The 16,188-nt window shown below is 49.8% G+C and overlaps 1 protein-coding gene across 1 annotated transcript in view; it reads right to left on the minus strand.

The window, feature by feature from the left end:
* LOC140377369 (glutamate receptor ionotropic, NMDA 2A-like) overlaps positions 1–16,188 on the minus strand; it is a 427,148-nt gene that overhangs the window by 71,657 nt on the left and 339,303 nt on the right. Inside the window, exons 11-12 of the mRNA XM_072462756.1 lie at positions 10,969–11,137; positions 3,865–4,018 (exon numbers count right to left, since the gene is read on the minus strand). Coding sequence (XP_072318857.1) covers positions 3,865–4,018; positions 10,969–11,137 — 323 coding nt within the window. The remainder of the gene's footprint in view (positions 1–3,864; positions 4,019–10,968; positions 11,138–16,188) is intronic.

Raw genomic sequence — 16,188 nt, forward strand, 5'->3', positions numbered from 1 at the left:
GCCCTTCTCCACACACGGGCCCTTCTCCACACACGGGCCCTTCTCCACACACGGGCCCTTCTCCACACACGGCCCCTTCTCCACACACGGGCCCTTCTCCACACACGGGCCCTTCTCCACACACGGGCCCTTCTCCACACACGGGCCCTTCTCCACACACGGGCCCTTCTCCACACACGGGCCCTTCTCCACACACGGGCCCTTCTCCACACACGGGCCCTTCTCCACACACGGGCCCTTCTCCACACACGGGCCCTTCTCCACACACGGGCCCTTCTCCACACACAGGCCCTTCTCTTCTCCACACACGGGCCCTTCTCCACACACGGGCCCTTCTCCACACACGGGCCCTTCTCCACACACGGGCCCTTCTCCACACACGGGCCCTTCTCCACACACGGGCCCTTCTCCACACACAGGCCCTTCTCTTCTCCACACACGGGCCCTTGTCCACACACGGGCCCCTTCTCCACACACGGGCCCTTCTCCACACACGGGCCCTTCTCCACACACGGGCCCTTCTCCACACACGGGCCCTTCTCCACACACGGGCCCTTCTCCACACACGGGCCCTTCTCCACACACGGGCCCTTCTCCACACACGGGCCCTTCTCCACACACGGGCCCTTCCTCACACACGGGCCCTTGTCCACACACGGGCCCCTTGTCCACACACGGGCCCTTCTCCACACACGGGCCCTTCTCCACACACGGGCCCTTCTCCACACATGGGCCCTTCTCCACACACGGGCCCTTCTCCACACACAGGCCCTTCTCCACACACGGCCCCTTCTCCACACACGGGCCCTTCTCCACACACGGGCCCTTCTCCACACACGGGCCCTTCTCCACACACGGGCCCTTCTCCACACACGGGCCCTTCTCCACACACGGGCCCTTCTCCACACACGGGCCCTTCTCCACACACGGGCCCTTCTCCACACACGGGCCCTTCTCTTCTCCACACACGGGCCCTTCTCCACACACGGGCCCTTCTCCACACACGGGCCCTTCTCCACACACGGGCCCTTCTCCACACACGGGCCCTTCTCCACACACGGCCCCTTCTCCACACACGGGCCCTTCTCCACACACGGGCCCTTGTCCACACACGGGCCCCTTCTCCACACACGGGCCCTTCTCCACACACGGGCCCTTCTCCACACACGGGCCCTTCTCCACACACGGGCCCTTCTCCACACACGGGCCCTTCTCCACACACGGGCCCTTCTCCACACACGGGCCCTTCTCCACACACGAGCCCTTGTCCACACACGGGCCCCTTGTCCACACACGGGCCCTTCTCCACACACAGGCCCTTCTCCACACACGGGCCCTTCTCCACACACGGGCCCTTCTCCACACACGGACCCTTCTCCACACACGGCCCCTTCTCCACACACGGGCCCTTCTCCACACACGGGCCCTTCTCCACACACGGGCCCTTCTCCACACACGGGCCCTTCTCCACACACGGCCCCTTCTCCACACACGGGCCCTTCTCCACACACGGCCCCTTCTCCACACACGGGCCCTTCTCCACACACGGGCCCTTGTCCACACACGGGCCCCTTCTCCACACACGGGCCCTTCTCCACACACGGGCCCTTCTCCACACACGGGCCCTTCTCCACACACGGGCCCTTCTCCACACACGGGCCCTTCTCCACACACGGGCCCTTCTCCACACACGGGCCCTTCTCCACACACGGGCCCTTGTCCACACACGGGCCCCTTGTCCACACACGGGCCCTTCTCCACACACAGGCCCTTCTCCACACACAGGCCCTTCTCCACACACGGCCCCTTCTCCACACACGGCCCCTTCTCCACACACGGCCCCTTCTCCACACACGGGCCCTTCTCCACACACGGGCCCTTCTCCACACACGGGCCCTTCTCCACACACGGGCCCTTCTCCACACACGGCCCCTTCTCCACACACGGGCCCTTCTCCACACACGGGCCCTTCTCCACACACGGGCCCTTCTCCACACACGGGCCCTTCTCCACACACGGGCCCTTCTCTTTTCCACACACGGGCCCTTCTCCACACACGGGCCCTTCTCCACACACGGGCCCTTCTCCACACACGGGCCCTTCTCCACACACGGGCCCTTCTCCACACACGGACCCTTCTCCACACACGGGCCCTTCTCCACACACGGCCCCTTCTCCACACACGGCCCCTTCTCCACACACGGGCCCTTGTCCACACACGGGCCCCTTCTCCACACACGGGCCCTTCTCCACACACGGGCCCTTCTCCACACACGGGCCCTTCTCCACACACGGCCCCTTCTCCACACACGGGCCCTTCTCCACACACGGGCCCTTCTCCACACACGGGCCCTTCTCCACACACGGGCCCTTCTCCACACACGGGCCCTTCTCCACACACGGGCCCTTCTCTTCTCCACACACGGGCCCTTCTCCACACACGGGCCCTTCTCCACACACGGGCCCTTCTCCACACACGGGCCCTTCTCCACACACGGGCCCTTCTCCACACACGGACCCTTCTCCACACACGGGCCCTTCTCCACACACGGCCCCTTCTCCACACACGGCCCCTTCTCCACACACGGGCCCTTGTCCACACACGGGCCCCTTCTCCACACACGGGCCCTTCTCCACACACGGGCCCTTCTCCACACACGGGCCCTTCTCCACACACGGGCCCTTCTCCACACACGGGCCCTTCTCCACACACGGGCCCTTCTCCACACACGGCCCTTCTCCACACACGGGCCCTTCTCCACATACGGGCCCTTCTCCACACACGGGCCCTTCTCCACACACGGGCCCTTCTCCACACACGGGCCCTTCTCCACACACGGGCCCTTCTCCACACACGGGCCCTTCTCCACACACATATTCATGCGCTCGGAGGTTGTGGAGAAAGTCGTAGAACAAGACGAATTCGGCCGGCGCGCGCTCCCGGAATAAAATATTCCATTTTATGCGGGGGATTTTTCTGCCAACACGGAAAGCGCCTCCTTTGGTCGTGCCCCAGAAGTGAGCTCACGGGGGGCCGAGGGGGGCCGAGGGGGTCAGGGAACAGCTCCGGGCCCCGCAGACCTGGAGATGAGCAATAATGATGTAGGACACAATATGTTCTCCTCAGACAGGCCCCGTTCACGCGTCGTGTTTCACCGTGGGACTTCCGGCTGTTTACTCCGATTCTAATTTCCACAGCTGCGAATCCACCGTACGATCTCGGTAACATCTCCATGGAGACCAGCGGGCATAACGCACCCTCAAAGTCATAATAGCTAAGTCAATATTCATCTTAGTTGTGGGCAAACTCAGCGCATTTTGAATTGATACGTTCACGTCCGTCGCGCGTAACGACCGAATCGGACATGGATCTTCTCAGACGTGGGTCGAGTTACACGACAGCGTAACGGTCAGAAAACAGTTTCACATTCTGTATTTTTCAATCTATTTTCAATCTGTTTACCAAGGTGACAGGGCGTCGGCTCGTTCTCCACATTTACGTCATTAATACTGCAAAGAGTGGCGAAAAACGACTGTAAATATAGTACGTTCAGACTCTGGCGGGGAATTGCGGCGCCGGAACGATCTGAACGAGTCCTTAACAAAGCGAACCGCATTCAATTACCACCCGATGACATCACAAAGTGGATCCGAGTGAAAAAACCACTCGCACCACTCGCTTTTTCACAGTGCGGGATTAAACATGTCGCCAGTAGAACGGTCCGGGCAAAGCAGAAACGTCTACAATGAGACCGAACCAGGAAAGTTACGCAATGCACCTTTACAAAGCATTAAAAACGCAGCAAAAATGACATAAAAAAATACAAAAAACCCAGCAGAGAGCGGTAGAATGAAGAGGCTTACCGAGGAAGGCGGACGGGGAGACGGTGCCGTTGCTCCGGGAAACCATGACGCTGATGCCCGTCTCCACGAAGGGCACGGAGAAGTCGATGGCCTCGGACCGCTCCTCGTTTATGGTGAGCGAGCCCACGGCCATCTCCGCTTTCTTGTACACCACCTGCGCACGACACGGCGGCGTTAGAAGAGGCGGCGGCTCGGTCCAAAGCCGAACAGCGTGGCAAAGTTATCAACGTTCAGCTGATTATGAACAGAAGCATTTCAGGGCAAATCCTTAAAGTGACTTAATGTGGTGCATTTCAACCATATAAACATACACGAACATATAAATGATAGTTTTACACCGATTGAGCAGGTATTTGTGGAGAAAACGTTCAAAAATCTGTAGAAAATGACAGGAAGTGACATCACACCAGGGCACTCGTTCCAGTCAAATTTTATGCAGAATTTACACAAGAGAAACAACTTTTTTAGACTCTAAACATTAATTCAACAAAATCAAGTCGCTCTCATATATTTTTGTTTGTCAAATAAATATAAATAATTGCCATTAGATGAGTTTTTGCCCAGTGTTTGCTGTGATGTCATCAATTACACAGCATCCACAGGCTCTCTTCCTCATCTCTGGTGACTTTAACCACGCTTCTCCCTCTTCTGTTCTACCAACATACACCCAGTATGTTACCTGCCCCACCAGAGAGAATAGAACATTGGACTTGTTTTTTGCCAACACCAAAGAGGCTTATTCTTCTTCCCCCCTCCCTCCCCTGGGCAGCTCGGACCACAACCTTGTACATCTGAGGCCTGTGTATGAACCCATCGTGCGCAGGCAGCCTGTGGTGTCCCGTGAGGTGAGGATGTGGTCTGCTGAGAGCGAGGAGGCTCTGAGGGACTGCTTCAGCACCACTGTCTGGACTGAGCTTTATGACCCACATGGGGAGGACATCAACACCATCACAGAGTGCATCACGGACTACATCAACTTCTGTTTTGAGAACATTGTTCCCTCCCGGACGGTGCGGTGTTTTCCAAACAACAAGCCATGGATTAACCGTGAACTGAAGGCTCTGCTGAAGGAGAAGAAGAGAGCCTTCAGGTCAGGGAACAAGGAGGAGCTGAGGACTGTGCAGAAGGAGCTGAGGAGGAGGATCAGGCAGGCTGAGGCCGGCTACAAGAGGAGGATGGAGGAGCAGTTGCAGCAAAAGAACATTCAGGGAGTGTGGAGGAGCCTGAAAACCATCTTGGGCTTCAAAATCCCCCCTGCCCAGACAGAGGGGGATCTACAGTGGGTGAATGATTTAAATGATCACTTCTTGAGGTTTGATCGGTCACCCGCCCCTCCCCCTGCACAGCTGCATGCTCCCTCTTCCACAGCTGGACAATGTCCTGCATCTGTTCCTCTTCGCTTATCTGCCCCGGACCATCAGCTCCCCACTTCGCCTGGACTCACCCATCCCCCCAGCACACGGTCCCCCTGCCAACCACTGACTGTCACAGCAGCACAGGTGAGGAGTGAGCTGAAGAGGATTAAAGTGAGGAAGGCAGCAGGACCTGATGGCATCAGCCCCAGGCTCCTTAAGTCCTGCAGATGAACTGTGTGGAGTTATGGAGCATGTCTTCAACATGAGCCTGAAGCTGAGGGTGGTACCACAGGTCTGGAAGACCTCCTGTCTGGTACCTGTGCCTAAGACACTGCACCCCAAAGACCTCAACAGCTTCAGGCCAGTGGCTCTCACGTCCCACCTGATGAAGACACTGGAGTGGCTGGTCCTGGACCACCTCCGCTCCACTGTGAGCTCAGCCATGGACCCGCTGCAGTTTGCATATCGGTCTGGCATCGGAGTGGAGGACACCGTCATCTCCATGCTGCACCGCTCTCTCTCTCACCTGGAAAAGCCTGGCAGCTCTGTGAGGATTCTGTTCTTCGATCTTTCCAGCGCCTTCAACACCATCCAGCCGCTGCTCCTGAGGGACAAGCTGGAGACGGCTGGTGTGGAGTATGACCTGGCAGAGTGGATCCTGGACTACCTCACAGACCGACCCCAGTTTGTGAGAGCCCGGAACTGTGTGTCTGACACTCGGACCTGCAGTGTGGGGGCGCCCCAGGGCACTGTCCTCGCGCCCTTTCTCTTCACCCTTTACACTGCAGACTTCAGACATGACACGGACAGCTGTGTCCTGCAGAAGTTCTCTGACGACTCTGCCATCATCGGACTCATCACGGACGACGATGACGGGGAGTACAGAGGACTGGAGCAGGACTTTGTGGACTGGTGTCAGCGGAACCACCTCCTCATCAACGTGGGGAAGACCAAGGAGATGGTGGTGGATTTCCGCAGACGCCACCCCACTGCCCCCTCACCAGTGAACATCCAGGGACGGGACATTGAGAGAGTGGACTCATACAAGTACCTGGGTGTTCATCTGAACCACAAACTGGACTGGACTCATAACACAGACGCACTGTACAGGAAGAGCCAGAGTCGGCTCTACCTCCTGAGGAGACTCAGGTCTTTTGGAGTGACAGGGCCACTCCTGAAGACCTTCTACGACTCTGTGGTGGCATCAGCCCTCCTGTACGGTGTGGCCTGCTGGAGCAGCAGCATCACAGAGAGGGAGAGGAAGAGGCTGGACAGAGTCATCAAGAAGTCCAGCTCCGTCCTGGGCTGTGCTCTGGACTCGGTGCAGGAGGTGGGGGACAGGAGGGTCCTGGCTAGATTCACATCTATGCTGGACCATGAGTGTCGCCCCCTGCAGGACACTCTGTCCGCTCTGGAGAGCAGCTTCAGTGAGAGACTGATCCACCCTCGATGTGTGAAGGAAAGGTTCCGTAGGTCTTTCCTTCCTGCTGCTGTCAGACTTTATAACAAAAACTGTTAGTACTGAACACTCGCAATACTGACCTAACCTAATACTGATGTGCAATTCTGTCATATGTGCAATTGCTGTGAAATTCATGTGCAATCTATGTGCTGTCGTGACACATATTCATGTGCAATTACTGTCGTGATCACATGCAATGGTAATTATGTATTTATTTATTCATTTGTCTATGGGAGTTTTTATTTATTTATAGGAGATCTTCTACTGAAAGTGTTTTTCAGACTTCCTATAAGTGATCTGTTCTTCTGTATCTGCCTCTGTATCTACCTGCGTTGCACCAATGAAATTTCCCCATGTGGGACAATAAAGGAATATCTTATCTTATCTTATCTTATTACAAACAGGAAGTGAGATTATAAACCTAAAAAAATTGCTATTCTGGGATAAGATTTGTTTAAATTTTTTAGCAAAAATCTAAATATATTTATCTTGACTACGTTTTAGTTCAATGCGTTGTCCGGCCTGTAGGAGGCGCTTTAAATCCATAACTTTCTTGCGACACACCTGGGGATTAGTATTGTACATATTTGTACTTCAAATAATAAATAAATAATAAATAATAATAAATAAATAATAAAAAAAAAATAAGCAAATGAATAAATAAATAATAATAAATAAATAATGAATAAATAGATAAATAAATAAATAAATAATAAAAACACTTACAAAACACACCTCTGTTTCCAATGAAGTACTTGCTACTTCTAGTTTTTGCACTCTATTTGACAAAACTGTAAATTGTGTGAAAATATTCGGTCAAAGTATTTAGTATACATTTATTTTTTATCTTATTTAGTTAACCCGTTTTACTTTTTTTTATTCATGCCTTGTATTATTATTATTTTATATTTTGTTTGCCATTTTATTTGTTGTTTCATGTTGCACCTTTTGATCCTTTTCTGTTTGTGACTCTTGCTTTTATTCACTGACGACGGCGATACAACTTTTTCTGATTCTGACTCTTTTATGTGTTTGAGCGCCCTCTGCTGTCCGGAGTGGGAATGAACCACGAAAACACCAAATCACTAAATAAATGAGGCAAAGTGAACGCTATTCGCAGGTTTCAGATGTGCAACGATTTGAGGACTTTTCCAATTTAATAGATTTAGTTTGTAAATAGTGAATCACTACGGCAACGGTCCCAATTCCTCCTCCTTCCTTGGTCTGGTGATGGTTTACGGAGCACACGTCTAGATCTTTATGTGACGCAACAATTCTGGGAAAATGATTTGTGAGCGACAGATTCACGAAACGAGCGCGAACGAAGCAAAATACGACCTCTTAATAATGCACCTTTAACGACCCTTTAATGTCTCAGGATTTATAGGGACCAACTTTGATCAGTTTTGGGATTTTCAACTCTGTGACGAGTGACAGATCGAGCCCCCGGACCTGAACTCGAGCCCCCGAACCTCAAATCGGCCCCTGCGTTCACCGTCCGATCCGTGAAACTGCGGCGACCGACGACGATCCGGCCCAAATGTCAGGGACGTTTCCGGGGCAACCGTCTCGTTTCTACAGCCGGCGTTTCTGCTTCTCCTGAACGCATCGTGACAGTCGGAGGCGCCGCACTTACACTGCTCCCGACGCCTTTGGATTGGGATGAATATATTTCACATATTTCTTGGATTTGATTTATTTATATGCAATGCATTTTTATTTTTAGAATTTTTGAAATAATTGTTAAGCCCAGTATCTGGACAATAAAGTTATGATGAGGAAACACTTGCTTTAAGGTTAAAAGCTCCTTCAAGTTGATGTGGAATAATGCGCCTCCTATAATAATAACAATAATAATAATTATTATTATTAGTATTATTATTGTTCATAATAATAATAATAATTATTGTTAATGATAATAATAATAATAATACTACAATACAAATAATAATAAATAATAATAATAATAAAATAATAATAATGATAATAATAATTATTATTAATAATAATACAATACTCATAATAATTTATAATAGTAATATAATAATATTTTTTCAGATTTATATATCGCTTTTTTTTACAACATATTTTTAGCAATAATTTAACATAAACTGAACAAAAGTAAGACACAGAAGTGAAGCTGAGCACATGAAGAGCTTTTGTCGACACATGAACATTATTTTGCACAGAAAGATCCTCTGTTTTTTTATTAAAATACATATTAATAAGGGAGCAAGTTTTCAGCTCAAAGTTTGTCCATTTTTGATCAACTCTTCATTATTCCTCCCACTGCCTGGTTATGAGATGAAATGTGTTGTAAGACTTCTCAAACATGAATAAATATGAAGGCAGCTCGTTTGAATTAGCAAAGGCTCAAGTTAAATATCCAAATGTCTGAATCTCAAACGGTATTTTACATCGATTTATGCGTTTAAAACTCTGGACATTTCATCAAAAGGCAAGTCATATTTAATACTACATTTGCCGTATCGCGGAGTCGTTTGGACGCGTGGGCCGTCGGCGGGTGACAAACGAGCGCTATTAGCGAACGGCTAATTTTACGAGCAACATTTCCGCATGTCAGAGTTGTGTCAGGAGTCGAGTGTAAAACACATTCTCTTTTATGAATGCCGGAGTGACCTTTGGAGATGCACAAATGAAACGCTCATAAGTCTGGTAAATAAAGGCGCGCGGAGAGATAAAAGCCGACGTGTGTTTGGCACCGGCTCCAGTTCGTCACCGCGCACGCATTTAAGTTACATTTATGTCACGTACAAGAGTAAATGTACGTCAATTTAAAAATGTGAAATAAAGGAACTGTCAGAGTCGAGTGCTGCGCGGTCAAACGAGGAAGACAAAACGCTGCTGAGCATTCGCTTTTCACCAAACGTTGATTCATATTCAGATTTAAAAAAAACGTTTTCACCAGTTTTACAATGTATTGTAAAAAATGTATTATTTGTCTTCTTGGTTAGAAATGGGCAACTTGTAAGAACCTTTTGGAAATCGGCATGAAATATACATAATGACATTCATGGGCTGAGAAATATCAAATAATTGGGTTGTTTTATTCTGTCATCTGTGTAAAAAGGTTATATTGATTTGTTTTTTAAAAGTACTGTATTTAAACTGTGCAGAAGTTTGTTCATGTAGTTTGTTGCAATAGTAACAGTGATAATACTCCCATGGTTATTAAATCAAGAAACTAATGATAATACATACTTTAAGAGCACATTTATAACTGCGGAGGCTCAAAGGCGGCGCAGAACAGTCGAGGGAACTACAGAGAAAATAACTCAAATACTATGCAGAGCGCAGCCATGTATCTGAAAGGTTATGAAGTGTTCTTTAAAGGGCAAATATGTTGCATTATTTGTATTTTTGTCCTTTAAACTCTTGAGTACCTTTCGTTTTGGAATATGAAATAAGAATAAGAAAAGGACTTCATGTCACTCTAGCTTTTTCCAAGCTAGGAACTGACCTTTGTGCTCCATCTACTGGCTGCAGAGGGAATTACATAGAAGAGAGAAATGCTAACTTGCCTCTGACGTGCTGATGCTGCCACTCAGTTCTATTGGTCGTGATTTTAGGCAGAAATACTCAGAACGGCGGTAATTTTAACAGAGCAGAAGATTCTGGATGTGTGATGTCACAGGGAGACTATGACATCACACATCAGGGAAATTCAGAACGGAGTGTTTTTGACGCTCGGAGGGAGAGGACTGAACGGGAGTCATCAAACTAGCGTGAATGAAGCTAAATGCTGCTCCAGGTCTGTTTGTGATGAGGAAACTAAGTTAGAGCAGGGTTAAAAGCTCAACACAGTATATTTGTGTACAGTGCAGTACATAATATGTTTCCTTTAGCATCTCGTGTACACTGACTCCAGAACTCGCACCTAAAACGGACTGGAGTCAGTGTGCACCCGGCGTAAGATTCCAAATGGGAATTCCGAGCGTGTTCCAGTTTGAACAGACGTCATCAATAAATAAACAACAGGAAAACTGCACATTTATTACTGATGAAGTGTTTGGGAACAACAACTGAACCGTTACCTTCCTCTGCTTAAACAGACTGTCCCTGATTCTGTGCGTCGAGGAAATTAAATGTTAATTCCTGTTCATCTCCCTCTGCCGTTAGCCAACAAGCTAGCTCCGTGCTAACAACTTCATACAGCAAATCGTAACGTGTTTTTTTTTATATTGAGCGGCATTTTCAATGGAAGCGTGGCATTTGAACGGGGTAAAAAGGGGTAAACCCTCTCGTCACGTGGCACGGGACGCGTACCTCTCCGACCATGCCGTTCCACATGTTGTTGATCTTCTTGCCGTGCTTGCCGTTGGTCACCAGGTAGAGGTCGTAGGTGAACTTGACGTTGCGGGCGATCTTCTTCAGGATGTCTATGCAGAAGCCTTTGCAGCACTGTTTGATGTAGGCCCCTCCCGACGTGCTGTTGCTGTGGACACAACGAGCGGACACAGGCCGTCAGAGATACGTATGCAGACGCCACACAAACAAGAATAAACTTGTAAAAAAGCCGGACCATTGAACTGGGGCAGACAACAACACCCGATGTAGGGTTTTTTTAGCCGCTCGCTTTGCTTTTTCTCCATTTCAATGATGCGAGTGTGTAATATTTTGTGTTATTAATGTCTGTTGTTGGCAGGTGGAATCCAGCTACACCGAGTGTTAAGAACGTTCTAGTGTCCTTGAGCTGGATTTGTCCTTTCATAAAACCTCCAGCAGCGACAAGTGAAGCTCGTCTGATGCACAAACCCGATCATTCTCTATCACAAACAAATGAATCCCTATATAATAATAATAATAATAATATTATTTAAGTATGTGCGATGTTTATTTCACGGTGTTTATGTCGTTTATCTGCTCTTGTTACCTCTATGTAGTTCCTTACATAAGCAGAACTCCCAACCTAAAGATAGTTAGCCTTTAGCTCAAGCTGAAAATCATATTCAAGTCAAAAAATCAACATATTTAGGCCTAAAAGGTAAAATAAAGAGCTATTTACGGATCACAAACGGCTTCAAAATAACGTTTTTTGACCTTTATTTAATTGCTGCCCAGCTCGACTTAAAGGGTATGAGCGGAGACAAGCAGGGGGACAAGTTACATAGTGCACCTTTAATTTAGACCACACCGCAGTCCCGTTAGTGACCAGTGGGAAAACACATACTGTCTTAACGTCCGGCAGTCACATGATCGCGCCGTTGCCTCGCGCACATATTTACAGCCCGATCCACGTGTCGCTCTTTAACTCGTGAAGACCCGGGCTGACCCACATTTGCCCCGCCCCCTCCTCCCCCCCTGGCTCAGACACGCCTTTGTTTGAGTCCCGTGCGCCCGGCCGTCCGTGCGCACATGTAAAAACTCGCCCAGCCGTGCGCGCTCTATTTACTAGCGGCTGATTCCGGCCCGTGAGCGCGCACTTAAAACAGATGCATGCGATCCGGACCTAAGGGAGCGGAGGGAGGGAGCGGTCCCAGAGTGTGTGCACAGGACACACGAGGGGATCAGCTGCTGTGTGGAGAGGGCGCATGAAGACCCCCGGGGCAGTGCGCACATGTACAGCGAGGCCGTCGGGTCAGGAGTTATGGCTTAGATTCAGTTCACGATTCATGAAGTGTTTATCGTTTGTTGCCGTGGCAGTTGTTTTGGTTTTGTGGGAGGAAAAGAAGGAGGCGGAGCGGGCGAAAGAAAAATGTCGCCTGGCGAGTCAGTCAGCCGTTCTGTTAAGTCCACGGTGTTGTCATGTAGATGTTTCGTGTCTGCTAACAGTATAACATGTGCGATGTGTCCAGCTGGCGTGGCGAGCAGCGTTGGCGTGGCGAGCAGCGTTGTCGTGGCGAGCCGCGTTGTCATGGCGCGCGCTAAGCCAAAGTGTGTCCAGCCACAGATGTCGAAGTCATGTTTTTTGTAAATGCAACAGAAAACACAGCGGTTTGCAGCCTGTGGTGTTTTCTAGAGCTTTGATCAGGAGAAGAGATTCAGAGGATACTGGAGCAGGGACGGAGCAGGGGGCGGAGCAGGGACATTTAGGGTCCGTGGGGGGCCTTCATAACAAACTGAGTAATGAGTTACACCTTGAATGCACCAGAATACGGCACATTTTATGATCCCAGACCTCTTCCTTAGGGTAATACAGGCAAAACCCCAGTGTATATTCTATATGTCTGAGGGGGGCACCATTTCTGCTTAGGGCGCCCAAATAGCTAGCAGTGGCCCTGTATCTTTTTCACCCTTTCCAGAACACATTACGTTAGCGCTAACGCATTTGCAATGGAAGAGTTAGCGTTAGCCACCAAACATCACAAACTATGACAAACCAAAGCTGTGTCTCGGCAGAACCTTGTTAAAAGAATTTAGCTTAGTTTAAAGATGTAGCATGCTAACACACATGTAATAAGCATTTACCACGCTGGACAGTAATGAACCAAAACTACAGGCGTAGGAACGGGCAGAGCGATACCAAATGCTGATAAACCCAACTCTGCCAGAAGTATCGAAAGGTATCAATACTTAAACTTTCTCTAAAACGTCTGTTTTACTTTGGTTTTGTAGCGATGTAGCAATATCCAAATCTCACAGTACGGGATTGTCACGATCTCTTGGCATATTACAAACCCAAACCCTAACCCTAACCCTAACCCTAGCCTTAGCCCTAACCCTAACCCTAACCCTCTTGGCATATTACAAACCCAAACCCTAGCCCTAACCCTAACCCTAGCCTTAGCCCTAACCCTAACCCTAACCCTCTTGGCATATTACAAACCCTAACCCTAATCCTAACCCTAACCCTAGCCTTAGTCCTAACCCTAACCCTAACTCTTACCCTAACCCTAACTCTTACCCTAACCCTAACCCTAACTCTTACCCTAACCCTAACCCTAACTCTTACCCTAACCCTAACCCTTACCCTTACCCTAATCCTAAACCCTAACCCATACCCTAACCCTAACTCTAGCCCAAATCCTAACCCTAACCCAAACCCTAACCCTAACCCTAACCCTAACCCTAGCCCTAACCCAAACCCTAACCCTAATCCTAACCCTAACCCTAGCCTTAGCCCTAACCCTAACCCTAACCCTAACTCTTAACCTAACCCTAACTCTTACCCTAACCCATACCCTAACTCTTACCCTAACCCTAACTCTTACCCTAACCCTAACCCATACCCTAACTCTTACCCTAACCCCAACCCATACCCTAACTCTTACCCTAACCCTAACCATAACTCTTACCCTAACCCTAACCATAACCATAACCCTAACCCTCCAACATCAAACCTTTGGTACAAATCATTATTGTCATTTTCCAAAGACTTCAAATTCAAGTGTCTTACAGTCATTTCCTCATGTTGTCTGCAGTGAAATTGAGCAAAGGATCATGGTCTATGTAGTTCTGTCTGTGAAGAGTCTGTTTTTTGCCGTACAATAACAATAAGAGTCGCGCTGTTTAGGGTCAGATAAGAGTTTTTCTGCTTTAGAGTTAGAGTTTTTGTTTTATTGTGATGTTTTTCAGCAGCAGTGCTGTTTACGGCACAATCCTGATTCCATATAAAGTGACGTTTCTGTTATTGTAGGAACAGATTGATGGACGTGAGTAATTCCTGTTCAGCTGCAGAAACGTTTGTGCCGTGTCAGTCGAATGTGTCAGAGGTTTAGGCTCAGCAGCAGGAGGAGGAGTCAGGTTTAGGCTCAGCAGAAGGAGGAGGAGTCAGGTTTAGGCTCAGCAGAAGGAGGAGGAGTCAGGTTTAGGCTCAGCAAGAGGAGGAGGAGTCAGGTTTAGGCTCAGCAGGAGGAGGAGTCAGGTTTAGGCTCAGCAGCAGGAGGAGGAGTCAGGTTTAGGCTCAGCAAGAGGAGGAGTCAGATTTAAGCTCAGCAGGAGGAGGAGTCAGGTTTAGGCTCAGCAGGAGGAGGAGTCAGGTTTAGGCTCAGCAGGAGGAGGAGTCAGGTTTAGGCTCAGCAGGAGGAGGAGTCAGGTTTAGGCTCAGCAGCAGGAGGAGTCAGGTTTAGGCTCAGCAGGAGGAGGAGTCAGGTTTAGGCTCAGCAGGAGGAGGAGTCAGGTTTAGGCTCAGCAGCAGGAGGAGGAGTCAGGTTTAGGCTCAGCAGCAGGAGGAGTCAGGTTTAGGCTCAGCAGCAGGAGGAGTCGGGTTTAGGCTCAGCAGGAGGTTTTGACAGCTCCTCTTTAAAAGCTGAAGCTAATTTCACTAGAAAACGAGCTTTAGGGACCGGGGGCGGAGTCCATATAAAATATATTGATCTGTTGTGAATTGTAATTATTTATTTGTAGGTTGTGAGAACAAACTGAGCCTGATCCATCCCAGGATGGTAACTACAGTAAGCTTTGATTTATGTTCATCCAGAGCATCTTGACTATTCCTTTTATCAGGATCGACATAAAGGAATAAATCAAGACAAAGTCCCACCTCTGAGACCACCTCAAAGACCACCTCTGAGACCACCTCTGAGACCACCTCTGAGACCACCTCTGAGACCACCTCTGAGACCTCCTCTGAGACCTCCTGTGAGACCACCTCTGAGACCTCCTCTGAGACCACCTGTGAGACCACCTCTGAGACCACCTCTGAGACCACCTCTGAGACCACCTCTGAGACCACCTCTGAGACCACCTGTGAGACCACCTCTGAGACCACCTCTGAGACCACCTCTGAGACCACCTCTGAGACCACCTCTGAGACCACCTGTGAGACCACCTCTGAGACCACCTCTGAGACCTCCTCTGAGACCTCCTGTGAGACCTCCTCTGAGACCACCTCTGAGACCACCTCTGAGACCTCCTCTGAGACCTCCTGTGAGACCACCTCTGAGACCTCCTCTGAGACCACCTGTGAGACCACCTCTGAGACCACCTCTGAGACCACCTCTGAGACCACCTCTGAGACCACCTCTGAGACCACCTGTGAGACCACCTCTGAGACCACCTCTGAGACCACCTCTGAGACCACCTCTGAGACCACCTCTGAGACCACCTGTGAGACCACCTCTGAGACCACCTCTGAGACCTCCTCTGAGACCTCCTGTGAGACCTCCTCTGAGACCTCCTCTGAGACCTCCTGTGAGACCACCTCTGAGACCTCCTCTGAGACCTCCTCTGAGACCACCTGTGAGACCTCCTCTGAGACCACCTGTGAGACCTCCTCTGAGACCACCTGTGAGACCACCTGTGAGACCACCTCTGAGACCACCTCTGAGACCTCCTCTGAGACCACCTGTGAGACCACCTGTGAGACCACCTGTGACACAGCAGTTCTTCTTCTTCTATGGTCCAACATCGGCCTGAGAGGAGTGGGAGGAGCTAAACTCAAGTACCGGCCCTTTAACAGGAAGTATGTTCAAACACACTTCAGACCACTCCGCTCGTCCAATCACGCGCCCGATCTGCCGTTTAGTGCCATCGTTGCACTTGTTTCTCGTCTGCTGCGCGCCGTAAACTCAATCCGGTCCCGAGCGTCTTATCAGGCGCCGGGCG

The sequence above is a fragment of the Eucyclogobius newberryi genome, unplaced genomic scaffold (assembly GCF_026437365.1).
Source record: "Eucyclogobius newberryi isolate DKJ021-1_F unplaced genomic scaffold, fEucNew1.0.hap1 SCAF_4, whole genome shotgun sequence".
Classification (NCBI taxonomy): Eukaryota; Metazoa; Chordata; class Actinopteri; order Gobiiformes; family Gobiidae; genus Eucyclogobius; species Eucyclogobius newberryi.